The sequence below is a fragment of the Lithobates pipiens genome, unplaced genomic scaffold (assembly GCF_037356315.1).
Source record: "Lithobates pipiens isolate NorthernLeopardFrog02 unplaced genomic scaffold, aLitPip1_a1.2 Scaffold_8, whole genome shotgun sequence".
In the NCBI taxonomy this organism is placed as follows: Eukaryota; Metazoa; Chordata; class Amphibia; order Anura; family Ranidae; genus Lithobates; species Lithobates pipiens.
The window spans coordinates 606526867-606544372 of record NW_027507903.1 but is presented as its reverse complement, the minus strand read 5'-3'; the positions used below and the strand labels follow the sequence as shown (position 1 = coordinate 606544372).

Below are 17506 nucleotides of genomic sequence, written 5' to 3'. Positions count from 1 at the left end.
TGTATATACCTTTTAAAATGTTATAACATTACATTTAATTTGTTCTGCAGGTGATAAAATCAAATGTACATTTTATGTGGTTTGTACTTTTGCTTAGATCAAAATCAGGTTGTTAATAAAAGGTCTCTGCATAACTAACAGGTCTATGCAAAATATAAAGGAAGGCATCCACAACAAAAGAATATCAAGCTATTTACATATCAAATGCAATATTTTTATACCTAGACTATAGAGTAGAGGTGGGCATGAGTCTATAAAGGATCAAAGTGCACTGTTTACACTCATACCTCATGGGCAAGTCAAAGCACACTGTTTACACTCATACCTCATGGGCAAATCAAAGCGCACTGTTTACACTCATACCTCATGGGCAGATCAAAGCGCACTGTTTACACTCATACCTCATGGGCAGATCAAAAGAAGATGCCACTCTGTTCCCCAATACACATCATGGATGGTATAAGTTAGTGTGGGTAGTCTGGTAGTTTATTTCCCCCAAGAGAACCTGGAGTGATCAGACATGGACCCAGAACTTGATCACATAATCTGCACTGTCCTATCTCTTGAGGAAGACTACCCAACAATGTCTCCTCCCCTGAGGAATCTGAATTATCCATCTAGCCTCAATGGAGAACTGCCAAACCATCTCTCCATCATGAACATTTCAGGGCCACATAAGGTCTCAAATGTTTTAGTGCAGACTCTGCTAGAACTCTATTCCTATCTGGGTTACCAACAAGAAGAAGGTAACGGCAAAGGCATTAACCTAGACTTCTCTGAACAAATATCTAAAATTACATCAAGCAGGAATGGCCAAGAAAATCTTAGTCACAATCAAAACCAGAAAGTATTAAAAAGTAAGCATTGTCAAATTTTCTTATTCCTCTTGCTTCCATGTTATTCTTATTTGTTGGCCTAAATAGGGCATACATATGACATATTATTTTACATTCCTAAAATTACAGAAGAAAAACATTTACATTTTTGTCTAAAATTAAGAAACACTTTTTATTATTATTTGCTTTAAATATATATATATATATATATATATATATATATATATATATATATATATATATATATATATATATTCTCATTTTCGGTGTGTATTTTTTTTATATCAGATCAGCATATGCAAGGCAAGTACAAAACTTACAACACCCTATTATACAATCTGAAATATAAGTGATTTATGTCTATATTTGGCCTCTTAAACTTTAAAATGACTTTTCCCAGGATCCTACCACCAAAAGGCCCAAAAAACTTCACTGTCAAAACCTATAAATCTGGTGTATCACTTACCTGTAATATTTTTGTTTCTTTTACTATTTTGCTGCATCTGCTAGTGTTCAAGGTATCTGTTTGCTGACTTTTCTGTTTCAAATGTTACCTTTTAGAAAATATTTTTTTGTAAATAGTTTTAGGTACACTTTATATTCTGTGATTGTGATATGCCTAAAGAAATTGTACATGAGTCCACATCTAGAAGAATTCCAATGGCAAGAGTATTAAGGATGAAAAAACTTGATGGACATATAGTCAACAGTAATCTATCTATCTATCTATCTATCTATCTATCTATCTATCTATCTATCTATCTATCTATCTATCTATCTATCTATCTATCTATTCTACTATCTATCTATCTATCTATCTATCTATCTATCTATCTATCTATCTCTTTCTCTCTCGTTATCTGTCTCTTTGTCTTGATCCAATTTTACTTCTCTAAAGAAATATTTATATTAGTCCTTTTTTGAGACGTCAATGTGTTTATCAGTTTGATATTTTATTTTGTAACATTTTTATTATTGTTTTTCTATCTCCTAAATCAAGTTTTCATGATCTTTGAATTTCCTTGTGCTTATTTCTAGGGAAGTGGGAAGAAGATCAGTATGAAAGATGCAAGCAACCCAGAGTCAATATTGAGGATTTCCAGAACAGCAACTCCAAATCACAATGTAGAAAGAGGACAAACTTCAACGAGGAGCAGACTGCCTTCCTGATCAATGAGTTTGATCGTAACCCCTATCCAAGCTTCACAAAGAGGTGCCATATTGCCAAGATATCTGGGGTTTCTGAACCCAGAATACAGGTAGAAACCTATTTCCTTTTTAACAAAATAGTTTAGTTAGTATTAAGTTGTTGTATATTACACTATTTTAAATTTTACAGTCTAGGCACTTAACTTTTTGCTGTATATTTCTTTGTTTTATACATTTTAATGGGAATCAAATAAATTGCCCTCTGCTGTAACACATTTGGTTCTCCTCCTCCGTTGGAGTACTGCATTTTATAGAGCGGGAACGGTAATTCCAGATTTCATACCAACTGCCACCTTCTGGTGAAATCTGGACTTGTGGGATGACAACTGAGAATATCGTTCTGTGTCAGAATTTTTATATATCTGTGATGCTTCAATCATTCAATTCTTGTACATAACAGCTGTATGAAGGAGATCTGTGTGTGTAGGCAAAATATAAAACATATTCACAAATTTTCTACAATATACCTTTCAACATTTTCAGTATCTTAAATATTTTTGTTGACCCTGTCAGAAATCCAGTGATTACTTAGCTTCCTGTAGTGATCTGATAAATTTGCACTAAAATCTTAACTATTGTTTCCTACCCAGTTTGTCTGTAAATGACAGAACACATCCCATCTGTGTTATGGAGATAAGGAGAGGGAGAGGTGTAGGAAATATACTTCCAAAACATCTGAGCATAATAGGAAATGTACTTCCAAAACATTTGGGCTGCCAAGGTTCACCATTACAGCCCTAGTTGTTCAAGTCACTTTTGATTCCTCTTGTGATAACCTTTTATACAATAAGCATAAACTTTTTATATGTTACAGTGTATAGATGATTAATGAGAATTTATTTTTACATGTTGCAGGTTTGGTTCCAAAACAGAAGAGCAAGACATCTCTCAAAAGATATGAAATCCCAAATTGCCCAGGGTAGTCAGTTCTCAACTCCCAGAGATCTTCCCCACATTGTTCAGAATCCATACCAGAATCTACAAATCGATGGACAGTTCCAGATCCCAGGAAACATGTGGATGCTGTAAATACAGCACCAAATCCACTACAAGGACTTATTTAATGTTATTTTATTTTAATATGTGATTGTTACAAAGCTGTGATGATTTAACTGATATATTGTGGTTTGCACTTCGTTTAATTTATAATAAAATATTTTCTTATCTTTTAAAATGGGTTGTTGTTGAATCCTTATTATTTTATAAATGATCTTAAAAGTTTTGTTACTTTTTGAAACAGTTGCATGCAAGTGTCACACATATGTTTTTATATGGCATATGATCTCATTTATAAATAGAAAATGTTAATTTGTTCAAAAATTACATATTGGAAATTTTATCTGGGACTAAAACAGCAAGATTTTTTGTTTTCATAACATTTTATTGAAAGGGACATTTGAGATTCCCATAGATCTTACTCACATCTTTCAGCAGCAATGCTAGAATTTACATATCAATGGACATTTCCAGATCCCAGGAAACATTTGGATGCTGTAAATGCAGCTTCAATTCCATGTCAAGCACTTACCTGAAGTTATTTTATTTTAGTATGTGATAAAAAAGTATGATTTTTTTTTTTTAAATTATAGTAACTTATAAAGCGCTGTCAATTTACGCAGCATTTTACATATATGTTGCACATTCACATTAGTCCCTGCCCTCAAGGAGCTTACATTCTAAGGTCCCTATCTCAAATTCATACATGCATATGAGGGCCTATTTGTACTTTTGCTTAGATCAAAATCAGGTTGTTAATAAAAGGTCTCTGCATAACTATCAGGTCTCTGCATAACTAACAGGTCTATGCAAAATATAAAGGAAGGTAACCACAACAAAAGAATATCAAGCTATTGACATATCAAATGCAATATTTTTATACCTAGACTATAGAGAAGAGGTGGGCATGAGTCTATAAAGGATCAAAGTGCACTGTTTACACTCATACCTCATGGGCAAGTCAAAGCACACTGTTTACACTCATACCTCATGGGCAGATCAAAGCGCACTGTTTACACTCATACCTCATGGGCAGATCAAAGCGCACTGTTTACACTTATACCTCATGGGCAGATAAAAAGCAGATGCCACTCTGTTCCCCAATACATATAGTCAGGTATAGGGACATTGATTACAGTAATTCAGATTTCATGAAACATTTTGTGTTCAATATTTAATTTCACGAAACATAAAATACGTGACATTGGGACATTAAAGTGTATGCCAAAACAAAACATTTGTTTCTGGTTTTGGATAGAGTGGCAAAGGATTAGAAGCCCTTCCTGGCTTTTGTCTGCTACCTGGGAATCAATGAGAGAGATTTACTCTTACTTCCTGTTCTGCTAACAATGTTTACAAGACAGGAATTCATTGAAAACATGAAGCAGGGACAGGTAAAAATAACAGGGGTCCTAGCTTTCCAAAACTCGAATAAAGAAAAACTATTTTCAGTTTTGTCTGAAATAAAGAAAAAAATGTAGTCTCGGCATACATTTTAAACTTTTTTTCATTTATTTGCATTCATTTTATATACAGAAATTAATTATATATTATTTTGCCAAAAGTATTGGGATGCCTGCCTTTACACCCACATTACATTTAATGGCACGCCCAGTCTTCGTCTGTAGGGTTCGATTTTGAGTTGGCCCATCCTTTGCAGCTATAACAGCTTCAACTCTTCTGGGAAGACTGTCCACAAGGTTTAGGAGTGTGTCTAAGGGAATGTTTGACCATTCTTCCATAAGTGCATTTGTTAGCTTAGGCACTGATGTTGAATGAAAAGACCTATCTTGCAGTCTCTGCTCTAATTGATTCCAAAGGTGTTCTATTGGGTTTGGGTCTGGCCAGTCAAGTTCCTATATTCTCATTTTATTTATTTATTTTTATATTTTTATATCAGATCTGCATATACATTCCAAGTACCAAAGTTACAATACCCTATTAAATGAACTGAAATACGGATGATTTATCTCTATGTTTGGCCTCTCGACTTTGTTTTCCAGAATCCTACCACCAAAAGGCCCAAAAAATATCTGTTTGACATACATTATAATTTTAGGCAATTTCAGTTGTTATCAGTTGTTACTTGTTATCATCTCCATATCTGCTAGTAACTGTATAGCCTTTACAAGTGTCTTCTAATAAATCAAACAAAATAACTAACAATTTATAAACACCCAAATAAAAAAATTGTATAACATCAATTTTCAAAATAGTTGTACATATCCATACATTCAATTTAAAGAAAAAGGGAACAAGAAACATTTGCGGAAAGGCGATTTAAAATTCACATTTGTTCTGATAGAAACATAGAAGATCTAATTTTGTCCCGAGCATGCTTGCACTTTTAATTTAACACAAATATGCACATTATGTGCTTTTTAAAAATGTTCTATCATCATAGTGTCCTTCTGCAGGTGATATAAAAAAAATATAGTTAATTGTATATATACCTTTTAAAATGTTATAACATTACATTTAATTTGTTCTGCAGGTGATAAAATCAAATGTACATTTTATGTGGTTTGTACTTTTGCTTAGATCAAAATCAGGTTGTTAATAAAAGGTCTCTGCATAACTAATAGGTCTATGCAAAATATAAAGGAAGGTATCCACAACAAAAGAATATCAAGCTATTTACATATCAAATGCAATATTTTTATACCTAGACTATAGAGTAGAGGTGGGCATGAGTCTATAAAGGATCAAAGTGCACTGTTTACACTCATACCTCATGGGCAAGTCAAAGCGCACTGTTTACACTCATACCTCATGGGCAGATCAAAGCGCACTGTTTACACTCATACCTCATGGGCAGATCAAAGCGCACTGTTTACACTCATACCTCATGGGCAGATCAAAAGAAGATGCCACTCTGTTCCCCAATACACATCATGGATGGTATAAGTTAGTGTGGGTAGTCTGGTAGTTTATTTCCCCCAAGAGAACCTGGAGTGATCAGACATGGACCCAGAACTTGATCACATAATCTGCACTGTCCTATCTCTTGAGGAAGACTACCCAACAATGTCTCCTCCCCTGAGGAATCTGAATTATCCATCTAGCCTCAATGGAGAACTGCCAAACCATCTCTCCATCATGAACATTTCAGGGCCACATAAGGTCTCAAATGTTTTAGTGCAGACTCTGCTAGAACTCTATTCCTATCTGGGTTACCAACAAGAAGAAGGTAACGGCAAAGGCATTAACCCAGACTTCTCTGAACAAATATCTAAAATTACATCAAGCAGGAATGGCCAAGAAAATCTTAGTCACAATCAAAACCAGAAAGTATTAAAAAGTAAGCATTGTCAAATTTTCTTATTCCTCTTGCTTCCATGTTATTCTTATTTGTTGGCCTAAATAGGGCATACATATGACATATTATTTTACATTCCTAAAATTACAGAAGAAAAACATTTACATTTTTGTCTAAAATTAAGAAACACTTTTTATTATTATTTGCTTTAAAAAAAAAAAAAAAAAAAAAAAATATATATATATATATATATATATATATATATATATATATATATATTCTCATTTTCGGTGTGTATTTTTTTTATATCAGATCAGCATATGCAAGGCAAGTACAAAACTTACAACACCCTATTATACAAACTGAAATATAAGTGATTTATGCCTATATTTGGCCTCTTAAACTTTAAAATGACTTTTCCCAGGATCCTACCACCAAAAGGCCCAAAAAACTTCACTGTCAAAACCTAAAAATCTGGTGTATCACTTACCTGTAATATTTTTGTTTCTTTTACTATTTTGCTGCATCTGCTAGTGTTCAAGGTATCTGTTTGCTGACTTTTCTGTTTCAAATGTTACCTTTTAGAAAATATTTTTTTGTAAATAGTTTTAGTTACACTTTATATTCTGTGATTGTGATATGCCTAAAGAAATTGTACATGAGTCCACATCTAGAAGAATTCCAATGGAAAGAGTATTAAGGATGAAAAAACTTGATGGACATATAGTCAACAGTAATCTATCTATCTATCTATCTATCTATCTATCTATCTATCTATCTATCTATCTATCTATCTATCTCTTTCTCTCTCGTTATCTGTCTCTTTGTCTTGATCCAATTTTACTTCTCTAAAGAAATATTTATATTAGTCCTTTTTTGAGACGTCAATGTGTTTATCAGTTTGAAATTTTATTTTGTAACATTTTTATTATTGTTTTTCTATCTCCTAAATCAAGTTTTCATGATATTTGAATTTCCTTGTGCTTATTTCTAGGGAAGTTGGAAGAAGATCAGTATGAAAGATGCAAGCAACCCAGAGTCAATATTGAGGATTTCCAGAACAGCAACTCCAAATCACAATGTAGAAAGAGGACAAACTTCAACGAGGAGCAGACTGCCTTCCTGATCAATGAGTTTGATCGTAACCCCTATCCAAGCTTCACAAAGAGGTGCCATATTGCCAAGATATCTGGGGTTTCTGAACCCAGAATACAGGTAGAAACCTATTTCCTTTTTAACAAAATAGTTTAGTTAGTATTAAGTTGTTGTATATTACACTATTTTAAATTTTACAGTCTAGGCACTTAACTTTTTGCTGTATATTTCTTTGTTTTATACATTTTAATGGGAATCAAATAAATTGCCCTCTGCTGTAACACATTTGGTTCTCCTCCTCCGTTGGAGTACTGCATTTTATAAAGCGGGAATGGTAATTCCAGATTTCATACCAACTGCCACCTTTTGGTGAAATCTGGACTTGTGGGATGACAACTGAGAATATCGTTCTGTGTCAGAATTTTTATATATCTGTGATGCTTCAATCATTCAATTCTTGTACATAACAGCTGTATGAAGGAGATCTGTGTGTGTAGGCAAAATATAAAACATATTCACAAATTTTCTACAATATACCTTTCAACATTTTCGGTATCTTAAATATTTTTGTTGACCCTGTCAGAAATCCAGTGATTACTTAGCTTCCTGTAGTGATCTGCTAAATTTGCACTAAAATCTTAACTATTGTTTCCTACCCAGTTTGTCTGTAAATGACAGAACACATCCCATCTGTGTTATGGAGATAGGGAGAGGGAGAGGTGTAGGAAATATACTTCCAAAACATCTGAGCATAATAGGAAATGTACTTCCAAAACATTTGGGCTGCCAAGGTTCACCATTACAGCCCTAGTTGTTCAAGTCACTTTTGATTCCTCTTGTGATAACCTTTTATACAATAAGCATAAACTTTTTATATGTTACAGTGTATAGATGATTAATGAGAATTTATTTTTACATGTTGCAGGTTTGGTTCCAAAACAGAAGAGCAAGACATCTCTCAAAAGATATGAAATCCCAAATTGCCCAGGGTTGTCAGTTCTCAACTCCCAGAGATCTTCCCCAGATTGTTCAGAATCCATACCAGAATCTACAAATCGATGGACAGTTCCAGATCCCAGGAAACATGTGGATGCCAAATCCACGTCAAGGACTTATTTAATGTTATTTTATTTTAATATGTGATTGTTACAAAGCTGTGATGATTTAACTGATATATTGTGGTTTGCACTTAGTTTAATTTATAATAAAATATTTTCTAATCTTTTAAAATGGGTTGTTGTTGAATCCTTATTATTTTATAAATGATCTTAAAAGTTTTGTTACTTTTTGAAACAGTTGCATGCAAGTGTCACACATATGTTTTTATATGGCATATGATCTCATTTATAAATAGAAAATGTTAATTTGTTCAAAAATTACATATTGGAAATTGTATCTGGGACTAAAACAGCAAGATTTTTTGTTTTCATAACATTTTATTGAAAAGGACATTTGAGATTCCCAGAGATCTTCCTCACATCTTTCAGCAGCAATGCTAGAATTTACATATCAATGGACATTTCCAGATCCCAGGAAACATTTGGATGCTGTAAATGCAGCTTTAATTCCATGTCAAGGACTTACCTGATGTTATTTTATTTTAGTATGTGATAAAAAACTATGATTTTTTATTTTTAATTATAGTAACTTATGAAGCGCTGTCAATTTACGCAGCATTTTACATATATGTTGCACATTCACATTAGTCCCTGCTCTCAAGGAGCTTACATTCTAAGGTCCCTATCTCAAATTCATACATGCATATGAGGGCCTATTTGTACTTTTGCTTAGATCAAAATCAGGTTGTTAATAAAAGGTCTCTGCATAACTAACAGGTCTCTGCATAACTAACAGGTCTATGCAAAATATAAAGGAAGGTAACCACAACAAAAGAATATCAAGCTATTGACATATCAAATGCAATATTTTTATACCTAGACTATAGAGAAGAGGTGGGCATGAGTCTATAAAGGATCAAAGTGCACTGTTTACACTCATACCTCATGGGCAAGTCAAAGCACACTGTTTACAATCATACCTCATGGGCAGATCAAAGCGCACTGTTTACACTCATACCTCCTGGGCAGATCAAAAGCAGATGCCACTCTGTTCCCCAATACATATAGTCAGGTATAGGGCCATTGATTAAAGTAATTCAGATTTCATGAAACATTTTGTGTTCAATATTTAATTTCATGAAACATAAAATACGTGACATTGGGACCTTAATGTGTTTGCCAAGACAAAACTTTTGTTTCTGGTTTTGGATAGAGTGGCAAAGGATTAGAAGCCCTTCCTGGCTTTTGTCTGCTACCTGGGAATAAATGAGAGAGATTTACTCTTACTTCCTGTTCTGCTAACAATGTTTACAAGACAGGAATTCATTGAAAACATGAAGCAGGGACCGGCAAAAATAACAGGGGTCCCAGCTTTCCAAAACTCTAATAAAGAAAAACTATTTTCAGTTTTGTCTGAAATAAAGAAAAAAATGTAGTCTGGGCATACATTTTTGTAAATGCAGCTTCAATTCCATGTCAAGGACTTACCTGATGTTATTTTATTTTAGTATGTGATAAAAAACTATGATTTTTTTTCTTTTTTTTAAATTATAGTAACTTATAAAGCGCTGTACATTTACGCAGCATTTTACATATATGTTGCACATTCACATTAGTCCCTGCCCTCAAGGAGCTTACATTCTAAGGTCCCTATCTCAAATTTATACATGCATATGAGGGCCTATTTAGACAGGAGCCAATTAACCTACCAGCATGTCTTTGGAGTCTGGAAGGAAACCAGAGAACCTGGAGGAAACCCACACAGTCACAGGGAGAACATGCAAACTGATGATTTAACTAATAACATATTGTAGTATGCCCTTAGTTTAATTTAAAATAAAATATTTTCTTAAAATTTAAAATGGGGTGATGTGCCGTCGTTATTGTATAATAAATTATCTTAAAAGTTTTGTTACTTTTTGAAACAGTTGCATGTAAGTGTCAAAAATATGTTTTTATATATTGCATATTATCTCCAACAAAATAAGAAAATAGTAATTAGTTCAACAATTACATATTGGTATTTATCTGTTTCTAAAGCAGCAAGATTTTTTTTTGTTTCCATAATATTTTATTGAAAGATTTTTATACATAAACATAAATGACAGCACATGCATAATTTTAGTTGCTGAGAGTACTGTGAACACCAGGCAAATTAGACCTATTTAACACCATTTTATGATAATATTTTAAGAAGACCACTACTAACTCAAATACATTTTCACTGACTAACTTAATTCTCATTTCATTTTCTATCTATCATATATACTAGCTAAGAAAAATAAACATTTCATTGTATTTGTAAAATACATTATTTTAATTGAAATAATTCAATTGCTACAAGCACTATATTTAACTTGTTCTTACGACATTCTGTTTATATAAGATAACAAAAATATAAATTCTGCTAAAAACCAAAACATTATGGACTATTATATATAATGTTTTGATTTTTAACATAATATTAATCCATATTGGGATTTTAAACATACATTAAGGTGAGGTGACAACTCATACAGTAGGGGAACATCAAACCTGACTTCCAATACACAGATTTACATAATTATTCCTGTTTCTGAGCTGCAACAAGGAAACTTTAGGGTGAGGCACCCAAAGAACATCAAAGGATACAGTTCCTTTTTATAGAAACTTCAAAGCACTGTGTTGATTTCTACCTCATTACTGGTCCAGGTCCATTCCATTTTTTTGGGGATAAAAGTTGTCTAAGGACCTCAGTCCCTCATTCCAACAGAATTAAGTAAGGTGAGCAGACATGGATACTGAGCTGGACCAAATTCTCTGCACTGTGTTTTCTCTAGAAGAAGACTATCCATCAATGTCTACTCCCCTGAGGTTCCAGGACAATTTCACTAGCTCCCCATGCATATCTCCTGATGATTTCTTAGCTACACAAATCCAGAAAGATCTACAAGGCTCCATCACTCTACAACAAAAGATGCTGGAAATGTACACACTCTTCGGAATCCAACAAGAAGCACATGACAAAAACTCTATAATCCTTAAGGAACTTGTACATAAAGACATTATTAATCAGAATACATTAAAACGTAAGTCTATATATCTACTCTATCTATCTATCTATCTATTTATATATCTGAGTGTTTCTCAACTCCAGTCCTCATGGCGCCCCAGGATTTTCCTCAGATGAAATGGCTGTGGTAAATACTAAGGCTGTGAAACTGATCAAATCACCTGGAGTTTAAAAAAACTGATCTATCTATCTATCTATCTATCTATCTATCTATCTATCTATCTATCTATCTATCTATCTATCTATCTATCTATCTATTTAGCTATCTCTTTTTTATACTTACATTTATAATAGAACATTATTGAGTTATGCTGTTTATCAACTTGAGTTGTTAATATTTTTATTGTTGTTTTCACATCTCTTAAATCACCTGTTCGGCTCCATGCACACGGGGCTTAAAAAAAGTCTGTCCTCTTGGGAGTTTAAAAGAGAATTTTTTTAGATGAGTTTAGGAGAGTTTTACGTTTTTTTTTGCCAGTGAGCTATAACCAGAAGTGCAAATCAGAAGTTTTTTTCCCTGCCTCTAAACATTGATCTCAAAATACCCTTGTAATCATCCTAATGTGCATGGACACATAGGATAACATTGAGCTGCTTCTACAGGCAGAACACAAAACTCCTGCAGAAGCAATAGTTTTTAAGCCAGTGTGCATGGAGCCTTAATGATAATCTTTTTAAAGTTCTTTTTTTCATTTCAAATGATCTGAAATATTTAATTGTAAGCCACACACTTTTTTTTTTCTTTATAATTCAGTTAATAGAATTGTGCACAAAACATCATCTTTGTATTGTCTTTAACTGCAACATTTTAAATCCTGTCATTGCGCTTGTTTCTAGGAAAGTTGGAGGAAGATGAGAATGCAGGATGCAAGTAACCAAGAGTCCAGATTGAGTATTTCCCAAACAGCAACACAAATAAACAGTGCATAAAGAGGACAAACTACACAAATGAGCAGACTGCTGTCCTGATGAATGAGTTTGCTCGTAACCCCTATCCAAATTTCAGAAAGAGATGTCATATTGCCAAGATAACTGGGATTTCAGAACCTAGAATACAGGTAAAAAATATATTTTTATCTCAATTGTTTCTTAACTAATATTAATTTGTTATTGTTTATCGGAATTAACCAGACAAATCGATCCACCAACTAAGAACGGCCATGCACCACCACCCACAGAATCAAGAAAGAGCATATACATATTATGTTATTTCAAACTTTACTGCACCGTCATGTAACTTTTTTTGTATTATATTTTGTTAAATGTGTTTTAGTGTAGATTAATTAACTAACCAGATTTCATCCCAACTGCCACCTTCTGGTGAAATATGAAATTGTGGCCTGACAATTGTTAAAAAGGTTTTGTGCAAGAATTTTTGTATGCCTGTGGTTATTATTCAATCTTTCAAGTAGCATAAACAACATCATAAAGAGGGTTCCTCTGCCATATCAAGGAGAGTTGCAAAAAAGTAGGAGTCTGTTGGCTAGGGTATGCGTGGACATACTAAAAAAAACATTTAATAACTACCTCCACATTTCACAATGATTTGCCTTTCAAAAACCATTGAATTACATGTTTTTTGATACTGCCAGAAATTCATTAATCACTTAACTTCCTGTAGTGAGCTGATAACTCCACAATGATGCTCCAGACATTATCAGTCCTGCCCACATCACTATAACATGAACTAGAGAGCAGCACCCAACTAAGCTATGCAGATGAGAGGAGGGAGAGGTTTTCTGTAGTCCTAACACAGATCTTGTCCTAGGGTGACAATGCTGTTACCCCATAGAAAGAGTACAGTGAGTAAGCATTGACATCTTAGGATGGGAAGTGTATCACTGGCATGAGCCCCAATTGAACATGTCCTGAAAAATGATGCTAACACATTCCAAACATTCCCTAGTTTTACATGTCCCTTTTGGTTCTTCTGTTGATAACTGTATAAAGAGTATACTATAAAAATGAGTAATGGTGATTCATTTTTACATGTTACAGGTTTGGTTCCAGAACCGAAGAGCAAGACATCTCCCAAAACATAAGAACTCTCAGTACATACAAGGTAGACACTTCCCAACTCCAGAAGATCTTTCCAACACTTTTCAGAATAGATACAAAGATCTACAAATTAATGGACATTTCCAGATTCCAGGAAACATTTGAATGCTGTAAATGTGTCTTCAAATCCACGTCAAGGACTTATTTTATGTTATTTTGATCTAGTATTTGATCGTTAGACAGCTACGATTATTTACGTAATGATATGTTATATACATTTACTTTAAATTTATAATAAAATATTTTCTTATTATTTAGTACAAAGTTTTGTCAGATTTTTTAAATTATCTAAAAAGGTGGTTTGATTTTACATATTATAAAATAGTAATTAGTTTGACAATTACATTTTGAATTTTCTGGGTCTAAAACACAAAGGTTTTTGTCAAAACAAGATTCTCTTTCTCCCCCAAAAATGCAACTTTTATTATACTGATTATGGATTTGGGAATACAACTCTGAAGTCTTTTTCAGAAAAAGGTATCTCCCTAAAAAATCAAGTTCCTAGTTCACTAACTCTAAAAATACATTTTCAGATTCCAAGACTAAAGGTTCAACAGGGACCAGCCAAATTACAATCCCTGTACAGGCAAGCTGATTGTACCCAAGTCAATTAATCAATCGCATTGGGTACAACCGGCCTATTCCACCAATGGTGGAAGGAAAGATAATCGTATTATTTATGTTTCATCCTAGGACAGGAAATGTGTTACTAGGTGAAAATTAATGAATCCCTTAATAAATACATATTTCTTAGCAAACGTCCGTGTGATAATATAATCTAACAAAAATATCATAATATATACCAACAAATGTAAGAAATCAAATTAAACTTCATTTTTTTATTTTATTTTGAATACAGAAGGGAAGGGATGAAACAATCATTTTTATTTTCTTGTCTCTGTCCTGTTGGGAGATTTCCCTTCACATCCTATCTTAGAGACACAACAGGAAGTTAAATGAGATCAACTACTCAAGGATTTTGAATGCAAGAGATTTTTCCCAAAATATAAACAAAGTTCTTTGGATGCATCTCATACATCTTACTCCTCTCTCCCTGCTGCTGCTTAACCTACTACTATGACTGCTAATTACCGGCTCTCGCAATGAAAGGCAGAAATTGCTTTGTGGTACACGACAGCAATTCCTGTGTAAATGACAGTTGCAGATAGTCTGCAAGTTTCACTGAGTAAATATAATTTACCAATGTATAATTTCTTTGTATTTACTATTTCATTAATACAGTTGTGCTCATAAGTTTACATACCCTGGCAGAATTCATGATTTCTTGGCCATTTTTCAGAGACTTTTAAAAACACAGAAACAATTCTTCCACTCATAGATAGTGTTTGGCTGAAGCCATTTATTATCAATCAACTATGTTTACTCTTTTAAAATCATAATGGCAACAGAAACTACCCAAATGACCCTGATCAAAAGTTTACATACCCTGATGATTTTGGCCTGATAACATACACACAAGTTGACACAAAGGGGTTTGATTGGCTATTAAACGTAACCATCCTGACCTGTAATCTGTTTGTTTGTAATTAGTGTGTGTGTACGTACAAAAGGTCAGTGCATTTCTGAACTCATGACAGACCCTTGCATCTTTCATTCAGTGCTACACTGATGTTTCTGGATTCTGTGTCATGGGGAAAGCAAAATAATTGTCAAAGGATCTGCGGAAAAAGGTAGTTGAACCGTATAAAACAGGAAAGTGATATAAAAAGATACCCAAGGAATTGAGAATGCCAATCAGCAGTGTTCAAACTCTAATCAAGAAGTGGAAAATGAGGGGTTCTATTGAAACCAAACCATGGTCAGGTAGACCAACAAAGATTTGGAAATTTGAAAATCAGGAAATTGTTCAGGGTGCAAAGAAAAATCCGCAAATAACTTCAGGCGAAATACAGGACTTTCTAAAAACTTGTGGTGTGGCTGTTTCAAGATGCACAATAAGGAGGCACTTAAAGAAAGATGGGCTGCATGGTCGAGTTGCCAGAAGAAAGCCATTACTACGCAAATCTCACAAAGTATCCCAGTTAAAATACACCAGTATCCCAGTTAAAATAAACCAAACAGCACAGAGACAAGCATCAAACCTTCTGGCACATAGCCATTTGGAGTGATGAGACCAAAATTTAGCTTTTTGGTCACAACCATGATGAAATGTATGGAGGCGGCTCACTGATGTTTTTGGGATGTGTGAGTCAGAAATCTTTATAGAGATGTTTGCATAGTTACTTATAGTGCCTTGATAAAGTATCCATATCCCTTTAAATCTTTTTTATGTGATAGATCAACACAAAGTGGCACATTATTGTGAAGTGGAAGGAACGCGATAAATGGTTTTCAATTCATTTACAAATAATTATCTAAAAAGTGTGACCTGCATTTGTATTCAGCCCCTTTACTCTTATACACTAACTAAAATCAAATAGAACCAATTGCCTTCAGAAGTCACATAATTAGTTAATAGAGTGAACCTGTGTGTAATTTAATCTCAGTATAAATACAGCTGTTTTGTGAAGCCCTCAAAGGTTTGTTAGAGACCCTTAGTGAACAAACAGCATCGTGAAGGCCAAGGAACACACTGGACAGGTCAGGGATATCGTTGTGGAGAAGTTTAAAGCAGGGTTAGGTTACAAAAAAATGAACCCAGACTTTGAACATCTCACGGAGAACTGTTCAATCCATCATCTTAAAATGGAAAGAGTATGGCACAATTTCAAGCCTACCAAGACATGGCCTTCCACCTAAACTGACAGGCCAGGCAAGGAGAGCAATAATCAGAGAAGCAGCCAAGAGGCCCATGGTAACACTGGAGGAGCTGCAGAGATCCAGAGCTCAGATAGGAAAATCTGACCCCAGGACAACTTTTAGTCTTGCACTCCACAAATTTCGCTTTTTTGGAATTGTGGCAAGAAGAAAGTCATTGTTGCATGAAAGCCATTAGAAGTCCTGTTTGCAGTTTGCAAGAAGCCATGTGGGAGACACACAAACATGTAGAAGAAGGTGCTCTGGTCAGATGTGACCAAAATGTATCTTTTTGGCCTAGAAGTAAAACGCTATGTGTGGTGGAAAACTAACATATCACCCTGAATACACCATCCCCACTAGGCATGAGCCGAACACCCCCCAGTTCGGTTCGCACCAGAACTTTCGAACGGACCGAAAATTCGTACGAACTTTACCACCCCATTGAAGTCTATGGGACTCGAACGTTCAAAATAAAAAGTGCTAATTTTAATGGCTAATATGCAAGATACTGTCCTAAAAAGGGTTTGGGGACCTGGTTCCTGCCCCAGGGGACATGGATCAATGCCTAAAATGTTTTTAAAAATGGCCGTTTTGGCGGGAGCACTGATTTTAATGACGATTAAAGTGAAAAAAAAAGAAATATTCATTTAAATATCTTGCCTCGGGGGTGTCTATAGTATGCCTGTGAAGTGCCATGTGTTTCCCGTGTTTAGAACAGTCCCTGCACAGAATTACAAAAAAAAAAAGTCATTTCAAGCTGCTTGCGTTTTTTAATGTAATATCTGGTTCCGGCAATATGGATGAAAATCATTGAGAAAAATGGCATGGGTAGCCCTCCCTGCCCATTACCAGCCCCTTTGGGTCTTGTACGGATATTAAGGGGAACCCCGTACCCATATTAAAAAAAGGAAAGACGTGGGGCCCCTAGGCCCTATATACTCAGAGCAGCAGTATACAGGCGGTGCAAACAAAACAGGGACTGTGTAGATTTGTTGTGTTAAGTAGAATCTGTTTGTAATTTTGAACTGGTACATTTTTAAAGTGTAGCTCCAGTCAAAAAATCTATTTTTAAGCTTTTTGGAAAACATAGGGAAGGGTTATCACCCCTGTATAATTTGTTTTGCCGTCCATCTTTTTTCATCTCACTTCCTGTTGTCTCCTTCTGTTTGCAAGTAGGAGACAT

The 17506-nt window shown here is 34.3% G+C and overlaps 2 protein-coding genes across 2 annotated transcripts; both read left to right on the top strand.

The window, feature by feature from the left end:
* Window positions 1–520: 520 nt before the first annotated feature.
* On the top strand, window positions 521–5539 carry LOC143962306 (homeobox protein siamois-like). The gene is made up of 4 exons (XM_077471608.1): window positions 521–857; window positions 1875–2095; window positions 2901–3070; window positions 5536–5539. The coding sequence occupies exons 1-4, from the start codon at window positions 521–523 to the stop codon at window positions 5537–5539; spliced, it is 732 nt and encodes a 243-aa protein (XP_077327734.1).
* A 466-nt stretch (window positions 5540–6005) lies between these two features.
* LOC143962305 (homeobox protein siamois-like) lies at window positions 6006–13668 on the top strand. The gene is made up of 3 exons (XM_077471607.1): window positions 6006–6342; window positions 7295–7515; window positions 13504–13668. Exons 1-3 carry the CDS (start codon window positions 6006–6008, stop codon window positions 13666–13668), a joined length of 723 nt encoding a protein of 240 aa, XP_077327733.1.
* Window positions 13669–17506: the final 3838 nt, after the last annotated feature.

Excerpts from the sequence above, each read along its gene's own strand:
- LOC143962306 (XM_077471608.1), top strand. The coding sequence starts at position 521 with ATGGACCCAGAACTTGATCACATAATCTGCACTGTCCTATCTCTTGAG. Across the intron at positions 858-1,874 it reads AAACCAGAAAGTATTAAAAA|GGAAGTGGGAAGAAGATCAG; the intron begins GTAAGCATTGTC and ends GCTTATTTCTAG. Across the intron at positions 2,096-2,900 it reads TTTCTGAACCCAGAATACAG|GTTTGGTTCCAAAACAGAAG; the intron begins GTAGAAACCTAT and ends TACATGTTGCAG.
- LOC143962305 (XM_077471607.1), top strand. The coding sequence starts at position 6,006 with ATGGACCCAGAACTTGATCACATAATCTGCACTGTCCTATCTCTTGAG. Across the intron at positions 6,343-7,294 it reads AAACCAGAAAGTATTAAAAA|GGAAGTTGGAAGAAGATCAG; the intron begins GTAAGCATTGTC and ends GCTTATTTCTAG. Across the intron at positions 7,516-13,503 it reads TTTCTGAACCCAGAATACAG|GTTTGGTTCCAGAACCGAAG; the intron begins GTAGAAACCTAT and ends TACATGTTACAG.